The sequence below is a fragment of the Thalassophryne amazonica genome, chromosome 23 (assembly GCF_902500255.1).
Source record: "Thalassophryne amazonica chromosome 23, fThaAma1.1, whole genome shotgun sequence".
Lineage (NCBI taxonomy): Eukaryota > Metazoa > Chordata > Actinopteri > Batrachoidiformes > Batrachoididae > Thalassophryne > Thalassophryne amazonica.
This window is the reverse complement of record NC_047125.1, coordinates 29,839,795-29,853,690: the sequence shown is the minus strand read 5'-3', so window position 1 is coordinate 29,853,690 and position 13,896 is coordinate 29,839,795. Positions and strand designations below refer to the sequence as shown.

Here is a 13,896-nt window from a genome sequence, read left to right as displayed (position 1 = left end):
ACCGAGCAGAATGTTCTCCTTAACCGGAGGGTGGAGGCTCTCACCACTAGGGTGGAAGCGCGCGATCAGGGCACTGCTGCAGCCACTCCTCTTGCTGGTCCTGGACCCGTAACAGACGTTCCACTGGTCGTTCAACGACCCCCCCCACCGTCCCCTGAAGCATACATAAGCCCTCCGGAACCGTACGGAGGCTGTGTTGAGACGTGCGCAGACTTCCTCATGCAGTGTTCGCTCGTTTTTTCACAGCGTCCTGTCATGTACGAGTCAGACGCCAGCCGGGTGGCTTATGTTATTAATCTGCTTCGAGGAGAGGCACGCGCCTGGGCTACGGCGCTTTGGGAGCAGAATTCACGGCTTCTAACGTCTTATGCTGGGTTTGTACGGGAGTTCAAACAAGTTTTTGACCATCCCAACAGAGGCGAGACCGCTTCGAGCGTGCTGCTGTCAATGAGACAGGGGCGTCGCAGCGCAGCCGAGTATGCAGTCGACTTCCGCATCGCGGCAGCGAGGTCCGGCTGGAATAACGTTGCGCTCCGCGCCGCCTTCGTAAATGGACTGTCTCCGGTCCTGAAGGAGCACCTGCTGGCTAAGGAGGAACCGCGGGATTTTGACGGGCTTGTCGATTTGGTTATACGCTTAGACAACCGTTTGAATGAGCATCGTCGGGAGCAGGCCGGGGGGCGTGACCGGGCACGAGCCGTCCCTCCCCCTTCCGGTTCCGAAAGGGTGACGTCGTCCCCACGCTTCACTGCCAGAGAGCTCCGTGTGGCTACAGCTCCCCCTGCTGAGGAGGCTATGGACACAAGCAGGGCCAAAGTAAAGACAAACGTCAGACAAAGGAGGCTGGCCCGCGGGGAGTGTTTTGTCTGTGGCTCTTGTGAGCATATGCAGAAGGACTGCCCCAAAACGGTCAAACTACAACGCCCGTCCTTAGAAACTGGGCTAAGGGTGGGCCATAACACGCACGCGGGAAAACCCCGCAAATCTGCACGAATCCCAGTAACGATCCTTTGTGGGGATCTAACCCTTCACGCCCCAGCACTGGTAGACACGGGGTCGGAAGGGAATCTGCTGGATAGCAGATGGGCAAAGGAAGTAGGGCTCCCCCTGGTGGCTCTGCCGGCACCATTGCAGGTGCGAGCACTAGATGGCACCCTGCTTCCGTTAATCACACATCAGACACAGCCTGTGACCTTGGTTGTGTCTGGAAATCACAGGGAGGAGATCGTGTTCCATGTAACACCTTCTACCTCCCGAGTGATTTTGGGATTTCCGTGGATGGTGAAGCACAATCCCCGGATAGATTGGCCGTCCGGGGTTGTGACGCAGTGGAGCGAAACCTGCCACCGGGAGTGTTTAGGATCCTCGGTTCCTCCCGGCATGACGGCTAATGAGGTTAAAGTCCCCCCCAAGCTATCGGCGGTGCCAAAGGAGTACCACGATCTCGCTGACGTCTTCAGCAAAGATCTGGCGCTCACTCTTCCCCCGCACCAACCGTACGATTGTGCCATCGATTTGGTCCCGGGCGCTGAGTACCCGTCCAGTAGGTTGTACAACCTCTCACGTCCGGAACGTGAATCAATGGAGACCTACATCCGGGACTCTTTAGCTGCCGGGCTGATCCGGAACTCCACCTCCCCGATGGGTGCTGGTTTCTTTTTTGTGGGCAAAAAGGACGGCGGACTCCGTCCATGCATTGATTACAGAGGGCTGAACGAGATCACGGTTCGCAACCGATACCCGTTACCTCTGTTGGATTCAGTGTTCACGCCCCTGCATGGAGCCCAAATTTTCACAAAATTGGATCTTAGAAACGCGTACCACCTGGTTCGGATCCGGAAGGGAGACGAATGGAAGACGGCATTTAACACCCCGTTAGGTCACTTTGAGTACCTGGTCATGCCGTTCGGCCTCACTAATGCCCCCGCGACATTCCAAGCTTTGGTAAATGACGTCTTGCGGGACTTCCTGCATCGGTTCGTCTTCGTATATCTGGACGATATACTCATCTTTTCCCCGGACCCTGAGACCCATGTCCAGCATGTACGTTAGGTCCTACAGCGGTTGTTGGAGAACCGGCTGTTTGTGAAGGGCGAGAAGTGCGAGTTCCACCGCACTTCTTTGTCCTTCTTGGGGTTCATCATCTCCTCCAACTCCGTTGCCCCTGATCCGGCCAAGGTTGCGGCGGTGAGAGATTGGCCCCAACCAACAAGCCGCAGGAAACTGCAGCAGTTCCTCGGCTTTGCAAATTTCTACAGGAGGTTCATTAAAGGCTACAGTCAGGTAGTTAGCCCCCTGACTGCCCTGACCTCCACCAAGGTCCCCTTCACCTGGTCGGATCGGTGCGAAGCCGCGTTCAAGGAGTTGAAACGCCGGTTCTCGACTGCACCAGTTCTGGTGCAGCCTGATCCTGATCGCCAGTACATAGTGGAAGTGGACGCCTCTGACTCAGGGATAGGAGCCGTGCTGTCCCAGAGCGTGGAGGCTGATAAGGTTCTCCATCCTTGTGCCTATTTTTCCCGCAGGTTGACCCCAGCTGAACGGAACTATGACGTCGGCAATCGGGAGCTCCTCGCGGTGAAGGAGGCTCTTGAAGAGTGGAGACACCTGCTGGAGGGGGCGTCGTTGCCTTTCACGGTTTTCACGGACCATCGGAACCTGGAGTACATCCGGACCGCCAAGCGGCTGAACCCCAGGCAAGCCCGCTGGTCTCTGTTCTTCGGGCGCTTTGACTTCCGGATCACGTACCGCCCCGGGACCAAAAACCAAAAATCGGATGCGTTGTCCCGGGTGCACGAAGAAGAAGCCAAGGCGGGGCTGTCGAACCCCACCGAGACCATCATCCCAGAGTCCACTGTCGTGGCCTCCCTCACCTGGGACATGGAGAAGACCATCCGGGAGGCCCTGGCAAGGAGCCCAGACCCGGGGACCGGCCCCAAGAACAGAATGTACGTCCCACCAGAGGCCAGAGCTGCTGTATTGGACTTCTGTCACGGATCCAAGCTCTCCTGTCATCCCGGAGTGCGTAGGACCGTGGCAGTGGTCCAGCAGCGCTTCTGGTGGGCGTCACTGGAAACCGACGTTTGGGACTACGTCCAGGCCTGTACCATCTGCGCCAGGGGCAAGGCAGACCATCGGAAGACCTCGGGACTCCTCCAACCCCTGCCGGTGCCTCACCGCCCCTGGTCTCACATCGGCCTGGACTTCATCACGGGCCTCCCCCGTCCCAGGGCAACACCATCATTCTCACGATACTGGACCGGTTCTCCAAGGCGGCCCACTTCGTGGCCCTCCCGAAGCTCCCGACGGCCCAGGAGACGGCAGACCTCCTGGTCCACCACGTCATGCGGCTGCATGGGATACCATCGGACATCGTATCAGATCGTGGTCCCCAGTTCTCTTCGCAGGTTTGGAGGAGTTTCTGTAAGGAGCTGGCGGCCACCGTGAGTCTCTCGTCCGGGTACCACCCCCAGACAAATGGCCAGGCAGAGCGGGCTAACCAGGAGTTGGAGCAGGCCCTTCGCTGCGTCACCTCCGCGCACACGATGGCCTGGAGTCACCATCTGGCCTGGATCGAGTATGCCCATAACAGCTAAGTCTCGTCTGCTACCGGCCTCTCCCCTTTTGAGGCATGTTTGGGGTACCAGCCCCCATTGTTCCCGCTGGTGGAGGGAGAGGTCGGTGTGCCCTTGGTCCAGGCCCACCTCAGGAGGTGCCGCCGGGTGTGGCGGACCGCCCGCTTTGCCCTGTTAAAAGCCCGGACGAGGGCCAAGACCCATGCGGACCGCCGGCGTTCCCCGGCCCCCACATACCAGCCCGGGCAGGAGGTATGGCTTTTGACAAAGGACATCCCTCTCTGTGTGGACTCCCTGAAGTTGAAGGACAGATTTATAGGACCCTACAAAATCCTCAAGATCATCAACCCGGCCGCAGTGAAGCTCCAACTCCCAGCTTCACTGCGGATCCACCCTGTGTTCCATGTGTCCCGCCTCAAGCCACACCACACCTCGCCCCTCTGTGCTCCTGGACCTACGCCGCCTCCTGCCCGGCTCATTGACGGGGAGCCTGCTTGGACAGTCCGCAGGCTCCTGGACGTCCGTCGTAAGGGCCGGGGGTTCCAATATCTGGTGGACTGGGAGGGGTATGGACCTGAAGAACGCTCCTGGGTGAAGAGGAGCTTCATCCTGGACCCGGCCCTCCTGGCCGATTTTTACAAAAGACACCTGGACAAGCCTGGTCGGGCGCCTCCTGGCGCCCGTTGAGGGGGGGGTCCTGTTATGTGGGCCGCTGAAGAGGAGGTACTGCTGGCCCACCACCACCAGAGGGCGCCCTGCTTGGAGTGCGGGCTCCAAGCACGAGAGGGCGCCAGACCCAGAAGAAGTGACAGCTGTCACTCATCGCACCAGCTGTCACTCTTTAACACCACTACATAAGCCGGACTGCAACTCCACCTCCCCGCCGAGAAATCAACTACCGAAGAGGTAACTTTCTCTGCTGACTCAAAAAACATTAAGTAATAATCTGAACTTCTTTGCAGCCATTTTCCTGTGGCGTGTCCTTATCTGTGGGATTGGCGTTTGGTGTGATCAGCGACGGCTTCGCCTCACACCCCAAACCAGATAAGTGGTTAAACAGGAGCTGCACGAGTGTGTGATTGGAGGTGGAGGTGCTCCCTCCTAACTGAGTGCAGACTGTGGATTACTGAGTGTGCGAATTCACACTCATCCATCCTGTCTTTGTTTTCTGCCAGCAGTACCAGGGTCGACAGCCGAAGACAGAGGCCACCTGGGGACTCGGGACTTGGCGGCTCCGGTGTTCTTCAGGCCGTTGGTGGTGGAAGCCGTGTAGGATGCGGCTCATCTCTCGTCGGGGGTCTTCTATCTTCGAGCCTGCCCACACGTCACCTGGTGTTAATTGACTATACATATCTTGTGTGTTTAGTTGTGTGTTGTCACAACATTAAATTGTTACTTATTGGCTTATTCATTATCCGTTCCTTTGCGCCCCCTGTTGTGGGTCCGTGCTACGACACCTTCCCAACAATATTTCAGCTACACTCAGCTCATGTATTATAAATTCCTTGGAACTGATGATTAATCACATTTGCCATCTTTAAAAATGAAATATTGTAAGCTCTGAGACTTTGATGTTGTCTCTTTTATAATGATGTAAATATTTTCATAATAAATTGATTAACCAGTAATACATGAAATCTGCCTTATTACAAACTAGAGGCACATTGATTGTCGTTAATGTTTAGTCTGTTCGTTGTTTCTCTATCTAATTGTTTATTCTATAAAATGTAAAAGAAAAATCACCACATTGTTTTGCCCAAAAATCATTTATATATATATATATAATTTACACTAAACATGTTTCGGAAAAATTGTTTTTTCTTTGTATATTATTCTTAAATAGCTTAAAAATTAAATAGTTTTGGAATCTTTTGGCAATTGAATTTCTTGCAATTTAACAAGCCACGGCTGTAATTAATGATCATATTGAATTATTTTGAAAGATATTCAATTTCAGTGATGCAGGAACATTAAACACAAGTAATGGCCAGCTGGAACCCATAAAATTTTCTCTTTTCTACAATTAAAAAATTTAAAGTGATTTTACAAAATTACTAACAAATACTACTAAGTTGTCATTAATTTAAAAAAGAAAATACTTGGACGAACTTAATTAAATTGTTTCAATTGAACTTATTAGCTTAATTTTAAAGAACTTAATTCATTTAGGTGTTACTATTTGAAACAATTCAATTAAGTTTTTTTCTTTTTTCAGTGTAGCCAATTGACGGTTTCAGCAAAAATTATAATAACTTTAGTATTCTTTATTTCTTTATTTCTTTATTATAGTATTTCTTTATTTATTCTGTACCTTTCTGGGGTTAGTATATCCACTACTTAACTGTATAACTGACACTTTTTTTTTTTTTTTTTGCTTTTTGTAAAATCTTGACTTAAAATAACATAAAATGTATATTTAAGGATACCAAGTCTGAGCTGTAATTAAAATAAAAAACCTGGAGGTCTTTCTGGCGTCACTTGTCCAGGAACATGCAGGGTGCATTTCAACGCCTGCATGTGTCCCACTAAAGTGGTCTGACTGATGGGCGAGCTGGTGGTCCCACTGGGATGTAGAGTCGAGTTACAAAACAACACCCACAAAGCTTAGAGTCCAGCTGGCTGATACCTTGCATACAGATCTGCTTAACTATGAGCGCGGCTGTTTTCATCCTGTAGTGTCTCCCTCACCACCTACCCCACAAGACGGGACAAGAAAGTCCCGGGTCAGAGCCACCCGTGCAGCCCTTTTATCTTTCGTCCTTTGTTGATCATATTTGAGAGTATAAAATCTGGTTTTATGGATCGGCGGACTTGTTATCGTCACACTGACAACACACAAGCTGCCAGCAGGACATAAAAAAGTCATTATGTCCCCAAACGTCCATCCTGCTTTGATAATCCTGTGTTAATATATTTTAACTTAGTTGGAAAACTCACCAAACTGTGGTTTAATTGTAAGGACTCTAACAGAACAGAACACTTCTTTATAAAAAGTCTGATGTTCCTCCTGACAAACCCAAGAGGACCAAGCCGGGAGTGTGTCTGTCACTTAAGGACATTTTGGCAGGAGGCCACGGTCTTTACGAGAACACATAATCTGTTTTGTGGTGACGGGATGGACTCTCACTGCCCAAACTTAGCTTTGTGTGCAGACAAAAGAGCAGCGTGTCTGAGCTGTAAACAGCTTAGAGGCAACAGATCCCAGACTAGGACCAAGACTGAGACCGAGCCCACCTCACGTCCTGTCTGCAGGTCAGCCGGTGTCACTCAGCAACAGCTACACAGCACAGACCTGCAGCCAGGTCACAGAATCGACAGCAACAGTACACTGCCAGAAGAAAATAAATAAATACGAGCACGACTCACTATCATCTAAAAAAAAATCAGAATAAAGTGTGATAATTTTAGATCAAAATATTGTGACAAAATGTAATTGCTGTGACAAAATATAAGGACGTATGAAATTAAGGAATTTTTGATGTTATATGTAATTTAATATTAAATTGCACTGTAATTTAATATTAGGAAATGTTAGTTTTGTAATTCCCTTGCAAATTATTAGTTACTTTTAACTGCAAATTAGGATGATTTAATTTATTTATTGTAAATACTGCTATATGTATACGCATTATCATTGTACTAAATTAATTAATTGAATTACTACTTTCTCTAAAATGGAAAAAAAAAAAGTATTTTGGTAAATTAATAACACATTACTGTGATTATTTAAACACAAACTATTTTCTTCCAGAATAAATATATAAATATCCTGTAAACTGTGACGGATGTTCTTCCACAAAATGTTTAAATGTAATTGTCAAAATCTGTTTTTTACCTAAAATTTAGTTTTTCCTCCCACCAATAGAACCACAATTTGGAGATTTTTATAAATACAAATGCAACAAGTCAATATTAAGTTTATATAAGTGCTGCAGTTTATTTATCTCCCAGTATTTTCATTTGTTTTACGATATATTTTTGTCAACGTGTTCACGTAGTATTTGAACATACACGAATTGTTTTCTTGATGTTTTGACTTTGGCACCACCTCAACATCAATTTCACTTTGATAACAGTACCGCCCCTTAGTGTCCAATTCTCAGAACTGCAGTTTTTGTGCGTGAGATATTAGATAAAAAAAATCGATTAACTGAATAAAATACTTGCTAAAATTCACAGCCTGGGAGGTAAATGAGTAATTTGGAGGACTGGCTCATACTTAAATTTCAATTAATGTGACATTTTATAAATGGTTCTAAAACAGGTGGAAAAAGTGACCATCAGGATTAAGTTTAAATAAAAATAAATGACATGCAAAATGGCATATAAACAAAAGTCTACAGCCTGAACAACCCCCTAATTTCTAAAAGAGTAACTGCAAATTACTATGTTAAGTGACTAAATGATTCACAATAAGGTGATCACAGTTATGGAGTTACTGATGGAAATTTTGCTGACCCAAAAATTGTTTTACTTTTTTCTTTTCAAATATTACCCTCCCCCTGCTTTAAAAATAAAAGGACCTGCAATGGCCTGAACACACCACACATAAATTACTGCTAATTAAGCTCAACACATTTGGACATTGTGTTTATTTATTCAGTCTTAAAAGTTTATAACAACTTTTGGATAACATGAAAACAAAATGAAAAATTAATACACTTTTCTTAATCATACCCAGGCTGACAAAAATTCTTAAAAGCAGTTTCTGAGGAAAAAATAAAATAAAAAGTCACAGGAAAATATCATAGTACAGTACATCAGGGGCTGTTACACCAGAGAACCTGTGTGAACACCTGAATTGGTTTCTGGACCTCACCAAAAGTGGATTTTAAGGGATCAGGGTGCGAAATCTACAGTGCCTCTTTGTTTTTTTGTGTTTTGTTTTAAACAGCAAAGTGCAGCACGCAGAAATGTAAAAAAAAAAAAAAAAAACAGCCCTCAGTATAGAAGTCACATTTTATATCCAAATGTGTAGCATTCAGCGATCACCAGCAGAGCTAAAATTAAATCCCCTTTTGTTTGGACATTATTAATAGTAGAAATGGAGCAGAAAACGTTTGACACAATGGTTCAGTCAGCCGTACGTTTCGCTGGTTGAAAACTGAATATTCTCCCCACAGCTGAATAAAGTTTCTATACTTTTTTCCTCTTTTTTTTCAAATATATATTTATTATATATAAAATACTGTTTCATTCATAAAAGCCTCACTTTTTACAATATCTGAGTTGATGTGTGTCACCATGCACGAGTCAGCAAGCGCAAAAGAACCGAGAAACTGGCACGATTCATGAACTAATACACTAAAAACAAAACAAAAAAAAAGTGTTTTACACAATATACACATTTAATTACTTACAAATAAAGTGTAAGAAAGAAATTGTAGGCCGACAGTTAGTGGGCTGGCTACAGCAGGGTTAGTAGCACCAAATGGATAAAAGAGAAGGGGACAAAAAGAAGGAAAAGCTCATGGTCAGTGCATCTCTCATCTTGGATGTTCTGAAGTCAAAGTGCCGATTTGGTAACGGTGGAGACCATCCATTCCTCGTGAAGAAAAGAAATGAAAAAAAAAAAAAAACTGAGCACTTCTATTTCAAAATGGATGTACCACATTTTTGTTGCACCTGTGTCAAAAGAGAAGAAGTAGAAATAGAAGAAAAAACACCTCTCTCTGTGAGAGAAGAGTGAAAAATGCACTTTTTGTCATCACATCCATCATGGCTCCATCTAGTGGATATTTTTCTGTGTTCATTTTGAGGTACTTCTTAAGAAAAAGACTAAATATCAGATTTATTCACGTCCTTTTTTAAAAAAAAAATTATTTGTTTTTTAAGCTGTGTTGCACAGTAGCACCATTGTTTTTGCTTTTTTTTCCTGGAAGACACCGCACCGTTGGAATTCCACCTTGTTGCCACGATGATGAACTGTCCACCACCCTGACCACTGTTCTGCAAAGCTGTCTTCCGTCATCCAGACGTGTTGTTATCGGCCGTACGTTCTCTTCATGCACACTACACAGCGGCTGACGCGTGTCCTTAGGTTGCCTGCCTTGAGAGTCTCTGACTGGGGTTTTCTGAAAGACACAAAGATTTTTCTTTTACGTGATTTACAAATGACAAAAATGACACTTTTTACCCCAAAAATCACTAATTGCTATTTTGTGCCTTAAAACCTAAAAATAAGAATTGTGTCAACTGGCATTCATCCTACAACCTCTTTTTCTATCAAGTACCCCCTTGCAATTGCAGCCACCCACCACTAGGAGATTCCACCAGTATTGCACATGGCATAGAAAGGAAGACAAGTTGCAAAAACATACAGAGCATCCAGAAAATATTCACTTTTTCTCCATTTTATGTTACGGCCTTATTCCACAATGGTGTAAATTAATTTTTCCCTCAAAATTCTACACACAATACCCCATAATGACAACATGAACAAATTGGGAATTTGTTTTTTACAAATTTATAAAAACAAAAAAAAACAAAGAATCGCACGTACATAAGTATTCACACCCTTTGCTCAATACTTTGTTGATGCACCTTTGGCAGCAATACAGCCTTTTTGCAAACTCCAGGCAGGCTGCCATGTGCCTTTTACTAAGGAGTGGTTTCTTGAACGTCTTCCATTCATGGATGACGGAGGCCAATGTACTCATTGGGACCTTCAAACCAGCAGAAATGTTTCTGTATCCTTCTCCAGATTTGTGCCTTGAGACAATCCTGCCTCAGAGGTCTACAGACAATTCCTTTGACTTCATCTTTGCTCTGTGCTCTGACATGCACTGTCAACTGTGGGACCTTATATGTAGACAGGTGTGTGCCTTTCCAAATCATGTCCGTATGTCCCTTTGGCTGCTCCCTTGTTTGCACTAGGGGTCGCCACAGCAAATCCAAGGTGGATCTGCATGTTGAATTGGCACAGGTTTTATGCCGGATGCCCTTCCTGATGCAGCTCCACATTACATGGAGAAATATGGCAGGGTTTGAACCCGGAACCTTCTGCACTGAAACCAAGCGCATTAACCACTTGGCCACCACCCCTACTTACCCCAGGTAGACTCCAATTAGCTGTAGAAACATCGCAAGTACGATAAATGGAAACAGGATGCACCTGAGCTCAATTTTTAGCTTCATGGCAAAGACTGAATACTTATGTACATGTGATTTCTTATTTTTTTATTTTTAATAAATTTACAAAACCATCAAAGTAACTTTTTCATGTTGTCATTATGGGGTGTTGTGAGTAGAAGTTTGAGCAGAAAATGAATTTACTCCATTTTGGAATAAAGCTATAACATAAAATGTGGAAAAAGTGAAGTACTGTAAATACTTTCTGGATACTCTGTATACTAAATGTTCTAAATGGCAGAATTCCAGATCCCAGTTAACTTCAGTTCAACACTGGTCTCCAGGAAGTTCTAAGCTTTACAGGTGGCCTTAATTTGTATGAACTGACAAAGTACAAACCCCACTCCTGTTTCCTGGAGCTTTTGTTTTGTTGCCCTTCAAGCACAGTAGCCACTGTGTGTATTTCAGATGCATTCAGGAAACAGGTTTACAGCCTCAGATAAAAAGAATCAGCCATTTCACACGGAGTCTGCTTTGACGTATCCTTTGATTCAAAAATGTTTGTAATCTAAATCATTAAGTATTCAAACTATTTCAGGTTCCCACCCTTGCTGGATGTCTGTCAGCCCCTGCAGGCACACGTACCTGAACATCTCATTGGAGTCTACAGTGGCAAGCCAGAAGCTGTATGAGTTGCCATAGTAGTTGCACGTCCCCCTGCCGTGGCACTCTATGAAGGGAGCACTGCGGAATTCCTCCAGACAAGAGCCTGGGGAGGCCAGGGCCTGGCCCGAGCCCTCCGCGCCCGCACTGGTGTGCTGCGAGAGACAGGTGACACAACTTATTGTAACAAGAACAAAGAACCCTTTAAAAAACACTTAAGAATTGAATATTCAAATGGCTCTTGTTCCCTGGGCAGCCTCTTGATTCTAACACCAAGGTCACGCAAGGAACAAGTCAGTTTGCATGCAGCAACTACGTCGTACCATCATGAAGGAGTATCCGATCCACAGAGCATCCCAATTCGAAGGACAGCTGGGAATTTGGATGGTCTGACTGTGGACTGCGATCACCATGGCCGGAGCTTCACACACTGCACATCTGCAATGCAAAGGCATTTAAAATGAACACACTTCTGAACATCTCTGTGTCAGACTCTGAGCGGCTCTGCACCTGCTGATGAAGGGTTTGATGCTTTCCCCGGTGATTGGAGCCATGGACATGGGCATGGGCTCAGGTGTGGACAGCCAGTAGGAGTAGTCGTTGCGGGAAGCGAAGTTGCAGACGTTATGGATGTTGCAGAACATGAAGGGCATCGTGCTGAACCTGCGTAGACAGCTACCTGCTGTGCCTATAAGATGGAGACAGCACAAGTAGAACTTTAGAACAGGCTCTAGAAAGAAGTCATCTTTAGAGTCCAACCATTTGTAGAGCTCAATGCGGGTGGGGACCTGCGCTATGGGTTTGCTACCTACTAATTGGGCTTGAGCATCCAAATAAAACCCAAAATGTCCACCAGTTTTGTCCAGAACATGGTTTCTAATTCAAGTATAGCCTCCAAAAAGACCATTTCAGAATCTTAGCTTGTACTGGAGCACGTCCCAAGATGGGGTTTTTTGAGACACAGCCACCCCTTGCTAGGAGGATGTGATTATTAAAACATAGCAGCTACGCACAGTGACCACTGAGAAAACAAGCCCTTCATACCAAGATCTTGTCCATGTGCCCTCTCATTGCCCTGCACATACAGCAGAGAGTATCCGTCATAGATGAGGCTAGTTCCATCGGGACAGAACGGCACGTCTTGGCCCTGACTGTGTCGGGTGATGAGAAAGCCATGAGATGTTGAGGCCGATCCTGGAGGTCCGGGAGGACCCTGTGGACCATCTGAACCGGGAGGACCAGGGTAACCACGCTGACCTTGAGAAACAGGAAGAGACATAAGCAGTGAAACACTGGACTGGAGTCAAAGCTTCGTGACCAGCCACTGTAACTACTTTCATGAAGTTTAACAAAAACGTAGCCCTCAGCACCTGTTAGCACTTAAAACCTGATGTGACCATGACCACCAGGTGTGGTCAGATCAGCCAGGTTCCTGTTTCACTCACCAGGCTGACCGGCAGGTCCATTGTCCCCCTTCCTTCCAGAAGGGCCACTGAATCCAGGAGGACCATCCGGACCAGGAGTACCAGATTCACCAGGCTGACCTAAGAAGAACCAAGAAAGAAGCATTCTGTTAGATAAGTAACAATGAGAAACCATCTATAACTGTACTAAAAAGCCACACACCTGGGAATCCGTCACGCCCGGGTGGTCCTGGCAGACCCCTTCCACCAGGCAGACCCTGAGGCCCAGGGGGTCCTCTCTCTCCCTTCACGAATGAGGATGGAGCAGTACCAGGTTCACCTGGAAGGCCTAGAGGTCAAAGGTTTAGGAGGCTCATTGATTACAGTGAAGTGATGAGTTTATAGATTGGTACTTAGTATATGAGCAAAAACCGCTCACGGACCGAGCGCCTTGGAGGCTCGTTCATAAGGAAGCGTGAGGACATTTTGGGTGTAGGAAAATTTTTGTGCAACATTATTTGAAATGGAACGGAAATGAAGAAAATATAATCACCATTTTTCATGTACATAAACAATATGGATTCCTAAAAAAATTAACAATAAATCAAAGGTCCAGCTAAAGGGTCCTGTGATGATGATAGAAAATGGACCTTGTGTTTTGATCAAGGAGACTATTTGCAGTAGTAATACCTCATTTATGCATCTATCTATGTATCATTCAATCACACTTTTTACCCCTGGCACAAATGGGGCCATTTTTTTCCACAAAGTATGATCTATGGAGCCTACGTTCCAGGTCCTCGTGCACTCCCTGGGCTGCATGTCTGAGACCTGAATTCATCTTCAGTTCTACAAACACTGCACAGTCTCCGATGGTAAACCTAACGTATGATTGAGCTGCTCCCAACTGGTTACCAGTAGAAACACTTCATATTAATGAAACCAGCAGGCGATAAAAGACTTTTGAAAGTCCATTGTGATTACTGATGCACCTGAACGTGACTGAAGTGGATTTGTATGAACATGACAGCAGTTCTGTTGACTTTCCAGATCAATAGCAGAAATGTAACTGCAAAGGTTAAAAATCCCTCACCGGGCTCTCCCTTTGTTCCAGGGTCTCCAGGAGGACCAAAGCCACCTGGGCCTCCTGGGTCTCCCTTTGGTCCTGTCAGGAAAAAGATATC

At 46.0% G+C, this 13,896-nt stretch overlaps 1 protein-coding gene across 1 annotated transcript in view; it reads right to left on the bottom strand.

Moving 5' to 3' along the window:
* Positions 1-8,152: 8,152 nt before the first annotated feature.
* The window catches only part of col4a5 (collagen, type IV, alpha 5 (Alport syndrome)), a 61,389-nt gene continuing 55,645 nt past the window's right edge, over positions 8,153-13,896 (bottom strand). Inside the window, exons 44-51 of the mRNA XM_034165085.1 lie at positions 13,806-13,877; positions 12,936-13,061; positions 12,755-12,853; positions 12,354-12,566; positions 11,820-11,997; positions 11,633-11,747; positions 11,292-11,464; positions 8,153-9,649 (exon numbers count right to left, since the gene is read on the bottom strand). Coding sequence (XP_034020976.1) covers positions 9,559-9,649; positions 11,292-11,464; positions 11,633-11,747; positions 11,820-11,997; positions 12,354-12,566; positions 12,755-12,853; positions 12,936-13,061; positions 13,806-13,877 — 1,067 coding nt within the window. The 3' untranslated portion in view covers positions 8,153-9,558. The remainder of the gene's footprint in view (positions 9,650-11,291; positions 11,465-11,632; positions 11,748-11,819; positions 11,998-12,353; positions 12,567-12,754; positions 12,854-12,935; positions 13,062-13,805; positions 13,878-13,896) is intronic.